This window comes from Globicephala melas, chromosome 5 (assembly GCF_963455315.2).
Source record: "Globicephala melas chromosome 5, mGloMel1.2, whole genome shotgun sequence".
In the NCBI taxonomy this organism is placed as follows: domain Eukaryota; kingdom Metazoa; phylum Chordata; class Mammalia; order Artiodactyla; family Delphinidae; genus Globicephala; species Globicephala melas.
This window is the reverse complement of record NC_083318.1, coordinates 102,920,731-102,927,018: the sequence shown is the minus strand read 5'-3', so window position 1 is coordinate 102,927,018 and position 6,288 is coordinate 102,920,731. Positions and strand designations below refer to the sequence as shown.

Below are 6,288 nucleotides of genomic sequence, written 5' to 3'. Positions count from 1 at the left end.
GACACAGAGAACAGGCTTTGGGGGTGGAACAGAAGGAAGAAATTGAGGAGATGGACCTTGACTCCTTGATGCCTTGGAGAGGAGCTATTAAGTGACCATGGACAAAGCTCCACTAGGACTGCTGCGTCCCCCAGGAGTCCCCTATCTCCCGGAAATGGATATAGAAAGGTTTAAAAGCATATTATTTTTCCTTATCCCTCTACAGTTCTGTAGGCAGAGTACTGAAAGATCTTCAAAAATAAAGTGAACTACTTGAGGGGGTAAAACTGCAAACAACAAAACACATTCCTTAGTCACTACTTGTTCTATTCCATTCAAACTGCCCTTGGCCCGACTGGCCCTTAGGACAAAGTTTGTGAACAGTGATACCTATTATGGACTCTTTCTCCCTTCAGCAGTCAAATGAGTCTCCAGCGCATAAGGGCTACAAGAACTTACTCTGTTCCTCTTAGCTTTAGTCATGTGACATCTCCTACCAACTTCAATTTACTTTATAAAATACCTCCTTTGCCTGCCTTACAGGATTGCTGTGATGATATCATTTGATATATATAAAACATTAGATGTTTACAAACATGCACATACCTGTAAATACCTTTAAAAGATAAGGAACTTCAGTTTTTATGGTATGAACTTAGTCTGGGGGCACTCCGGCCCAAATAACCTTCAAATTGAATTAGGTAAACTAAAAAAAAAATAGAAATAACCAAAAGACCACCTAGAATAAAAAAATTTCTCAAGTGATGAGAAACCAAAATTATCTGTGAATTAGTAAAAGGAAAGAAAATGAATAGTTTGTCACTTACTAAAGCTCTTCTTCAAGTTGATGTGCAGAATGAAGTGAGGATAATTACCCGAATCTTCAGGGAGCTTGTAATTAATTTGGTGATAATGTGAGACATTCAGAGCCAGCATTTACTATTTATTCATCAGAACATGAAAAGTTTAAAGAAAAAAAAATTTTTTTCAACATCAGGATTTCTTTAAATTCCTTATTTGTGTACATTGCAGAATTACACGATTTTAAAGATGACAATTTAAAATATTTTGTTGCAGTAAAAAATTGTCTTTTTATGAAAGAATATTTTGAAAATTCATTAGTCTACAGTTTTATTTATAATTTAACATAAAGCTAAAGATATTCTCCTCTGTTGTAAGTTTAAATGATTTTCTTCTGTTTTGTTAAAAAAGCAAATCAGTGATATAACATTTATAAAATAAAGGTTAGCCATTAATATGATGCCATAGAAATCATAAAGAAAGAAAAGCAAGTTAAACAGGTAGTCTCAAGGAGAAAATCTTCCTCTGTTTCCTGGAATTAGAATATTTAGCATTGTTTTCTGTGAATGTTTTTTTTTTTTTTTTACTGAGATTCACAAGTGCAAAGTAGGTACATTCACATTTTATTTATACATATCAGTAGCCTTTTATAATTCCATGTTTGCGCTGAAGTTTAAAACAATGTGCTTTTGTAAAATATCTAATTAACTTTTAAAACAAACTTTTCAAAGAAATGATGTTCAGATTTTAGAAAACCATAGTAAATCTTCTTCCTATTGTACTTTGAAGTATTCATTGAAAGAAAATTTATCAAATCCCATTGTCTGAATCCTATGCTAAATAAAGATATAATTAGGTTAAGGAGAAAAACAGTGTAGTCTCACAATTGCGTTACCAGAGCTGCAGAATCTCCTAGATAGGAAACATCTGCCAGGTTGCTGGTTAAAAGCTCACATAGTCCAAAAAATATTCCATCATAGATCACAGTCCAAGCCACTGGGGTGTGGAAGTAGCAATAAAGTGCTTTCTTTGTTTAGATTTAAACTGCCACGACCGATATTATATCATTTCTGTCACTTGGCTAGAGTAGAAAAAAGATAATTTAGTATAATCTAATGCCTGACAAATAATACACTTGAGATTTTCTCACCTAGAAAACTTATAACCATATTTTAGTAACACCAAAACTTACTTAACATTCCTTCTAAGGAAAGTGACTCAGTTTCTGCCTGTCACAGTTGCAAATGAATCTGCTCTCTGCCTCTGGGAATACTGATGATGAGAGGGGAAATGTAATGAATCAGAACCATAAAAGCAACCAGAATTCTACCTCGGCAGCATTAGTGTACAAAACTCTTATGGAGACCCAAATACCATATCAGACTGTCTCAGAACGCATCAAAATCCAGTTTCCAACTGTGATTGAATCTGCCAATTTCTTCTAAGATCTATTCACAGTCAGTATTCATTGGAATATCTTGAAATTTTCATAGAATAATCCAGTTTCACCCTGATAAGCAGATATGCATATTAGATGAGGGAAGGCTTACTACTACCCCTGGTCCCAACAAGATTTAGTATCAAATTCTTTTATTGCCTAGTTCCTGTTTTAGTTGTGATGACTAATTAATAAAATTTGGTGCAATGGCTTTCTCTTGAGAAATCATCCTGTCTTGAGTAATAAAAATCTATATAAATTCATGTGCATATACTCTACTTTTGTAATTTATAATAATAGAGCTTATCATTTCCAGGCACAAGGCTTAGCATTTCCATGGCATAAGCATGGATAGTCTGTAGGAATAGTGAATCCTGAGGGAAGTTAAATGGAATTTGGAAATTGGAGAGATTTCCAGGGCATTATTACTCAGAAAAGATACATTAAATAAAGAAAACGGAATTCAGTATATTCATCAGTAGTTCAGATTTTGAGTTTATATCTCTCTGCATTATTTTTATGTGAAAGCTTTGTGATCTATTGTCTATTTTAGCTTCTGACATGAAGATAAACTTCCAAAACTGTTCTCCTTTTACTTTGAAATATCTGTATCCAGCAGAGCCACACAAATGAGAACTGGGAGATATAGCAGTTATTAAACCAACAACAGTCTAGAACCAACTGATATTGAAGCAATACCAGGACAAAGGTTCCATGTAGGTCATCTGTTGTTATTGTTGTTGCTGTTGTTTAAAGGCATAGCTGAGGGAGAGTGAAAATCAAAGGATTTTAATCTGAAAGATGAAAATTTTCCAGTTTTAGAATCGTGGTTGGAGATCATAGATTATATTCACATATTTTAAGATTATTATTTGGATTAGGGAACAGGGTAATTCCTGTTTAGATAATGGAGAGAAGTTCCATAGAGTCAGCTGTGATGTGGAATGCCTTTCTAAGTGGTTTCAGCAGTGAAAAGTATTGCCCAGTGAGTAAGCTTCCCTCATTGGAAAAATTTTCTTAATTATATATATAAATACAAGATACAATATAATATTATATAAATATAAAATAAATGAGCCTTTGCTATATATATTTAATTCCAACATATAATTTATATATGTATATATGTATATAATTTATATATGTATATATTTATACACATACTTATATATGTATATGAATATGTTATATATATATAATACATGATGATACATAACTAACATTTATTGAGAACTTACTATGTACCAGGCAATGTGGAAGGCTCTTTACCAGGCATAATCCTTTTACATCTTAAAAAATTTTTACATGATAAATACTGTCTATCATCCACATTTTAGAGGATGAAAAGAGAGATGAAGTAACTTGAAGTAACTTAGAAAGCAATGGAGTTGGTTCTGCAGGAGAAAAAAATGAGTTTCTGCCAGAAATAACATAGAAGAGATTTTTTTTGCATTAAATAAAAAATAGAAATAGAAGTTTTCTAACTAGCAGATAGGTTTGTGGCAGAAATAGCCTTTTCCAAATGTTTGAATGGATGCAGGCAAGAGAAAACTTGCTTACTGAGTTTATAGCTGTATATTTTTTACTTATCTCTCCCACAATATCTATAAAAAATAGATACATGGTAAATAACAACTTAGACTGGTCACTTTGGACAGTATGGTAAGAATATTTGCAATTCAAAAGCAAATACCATTTCAGAGATTTTTTTTCTCCTTTAATCAAGTTAAAATACCAACCTCTTGTGAGACAGATATTATCTGGAATTACAAATGCATTAATAATAAAGGGATGCACAACTGTTTGCTCTATCTTTCCCTGATATTTTTGCATGTCACTTGCTTTCCTAAAATGGAAGCAAAACTAATTTGCTTCTCTGGGTATGCTTATCACCTTCAAAGGTGTAACCATTTCTTTGAAGTGATCACTCTGTTTAGATGTTAAGTCAAACTTTGGAAACTTTGAGTTTAACCTGAGATTTTCACACTGGAAAGAATCTTATGAGGAATTCTGTAAGGTTACTGTCAAATTACAAGATGTAATTTGAAGACTAACTGGAGAAAAATTGTAGTGTGCTGCTGCTATCCTAATGCCTTTCCCTATTTGTTCCCCCTCAACTTCCCTTATTCTTCTAGGTTATTTTCCCCCATAAGAATGACCTATCTTTCTTTCTGGGTTTTAATAGGAACGCGTGAGTAACCGAGTATAGTTAAAGATTTCACTTTCTTGCTTCCCCATTTTGCCCCTCCCTGAGTATCCTCTACCCTAGCTTCCTGGTTTTAAGTTCTGGATGATAACTGGCAATAGCAGAAAGACCACTGTAATTTCACCTTGAATTCCAGGTTTCTTTTGACTCACAGTCTCAGAAGAAGTGTCACCTCTTTAAGTCATGTTGTTCATTTCATGTCAAACCACCTTGTTTTGAAAGCCAGCATTTCTTACCATTATAAAGCAACCGTGCTTATGAGGATAAGACAAGGCTTCCAGTTTAGAAGCATGCTCCTTTGATGGGAGTCAATGAAACTGAACCAGCATATTCCAAACACTCATTCTTGGACTGGCATTTCACTTCTGGAAATTTATTCATATTTATAAATAAGAGTAAGTGTGTTTTATAAAAGAAACCCTTTCTTCTGAGGTTGCTGGCAGCTCAGCTTTTCTTTCTTTTTTTTCTCCAAGTATAGTATACAAAAGAATGAAAGAAAAGCCAATTTGCATATTCCCCATATTAACACAATCTAAAATAATTTACAATACAAATCAGTAGGATTCTAGCAGATGAATGCAAATTAGACCTTTTAAATCAGAAACTAAATTAATCATTGAATTATAATTGCAAAATAATATTATCATACATTAGGTGGCATTGAGTGGCATTGTTACATAGCAGAAAGGGTCCTGACATTCTTGTGTTCTTCCCATCCACTGTTTTAAAGCACTGTAAGACTGGCCTCTTATCCAGTCAGCAAAAGGTCAGACTGTTGCTCCATGGCATGGGTAGGCAAGTGTTTTCGTTTATTTGCTGTTCTATTCCTGTCTTCTTGTTTATCTTCATTTCATTTTTGTTTTCAGTTGACATGTGGTCAGTAGGGTGCATCATGGGAGAAATGATAAAAGGTGCAGTGCTGTTTCCTGGCACTGATCGTATCCTTCTTAGCAGCCAGTGGTCTCTATGGGTATCATTCTCAATCAATTCCTTTTGGTGTCCAATACAATACTGATGATGGTATATTCTCACTGCCATTAGAGGGATTCTGGAGACTCCAACATCAAATGTTTACCAGCTGGCATTATGGTAGGGTAACCTTGTCACCTAGCAAGATCTTATGTGGATAATACAGTATCAAATATGGAACATTCAACATGCTATGAAAAGGTCTGCCTTAATTTAGTCCTATGAAATTAATGACAGTGATATACTCTTTACTGTCTTTTGTTGTAGATGTTTTAAAATTAAGTTATATTCATAGCTAGATAATAAATGACAAAATCTTTTAGTTTAAGACTAAATATTTGTGCTTTTATATCATAAAAATATTCACTTGGCATGGAAATCTTTTATCAGTTAGATTTATGTGTACTCACAAATGTAATAGGTTTATTATTAACACATAATCAGAGCGCATTCATATGAATTTCATTTTTAAATTGATATTCTAAAATTATTTTTCTCATTTACTTAATTTCTAGGAATAATAGCTCCATTCCTGCTCTTATTTTCTCCACATTATTAGCAAGTACAATAATTAAAACCTCATTAATAATAATGATTATATGAAATATCTGAAGAGACCAAATTTACATCACTTGAATTAGTAAAAGTGATCCTCTCTTAAGCAGCTAATAATTAGCAATTAAAGATTCTAGAGGCTCTGCAGTATTAAAAAGATATGGATAATGTGATTTAGTGTACGGGTTTATAATAACTTATTTTCTTTAGTTAAATATCCTCTTACATGTAGTCATTTATGAAAATATTATATCCTCACCATACTAAAGATAAAATGATCATTACTTAAATGATAATTCAAAAACAAAATCAAGCCTATAGTAATGGTGTTTTAAAGTAT

General features: G+C 32.9%; 1 protein-coding gene across 13 annotated transcripts in view; it reads left to right on the top strand.

The window, feature by feature from the left end:
- The window catches only part of MAPK10 (mitogen-activated protein kinase 10), a 361,784-nt gene that overhangs the window by 275,389 nt on the left and 80,107 nt on the right, over positions 1–6,288 (top strand). Inside the window, exon 10 of one of the 13 annotated variants that reach the window (XM_060299612.1) lies at positions 5,291–5,362. The exons of the other annotated variants lie outside the window; for them this stretch is intronic. Coding sequence (XP_060155595.1) covers positions 5,291–5,362 — 72 coding nt within the window. The remainder of the gene's footprint in view (positions 1–5,290; positions 5,363–6,288) is intronic. 13 annotated transcript variants of the gene reach the window in all.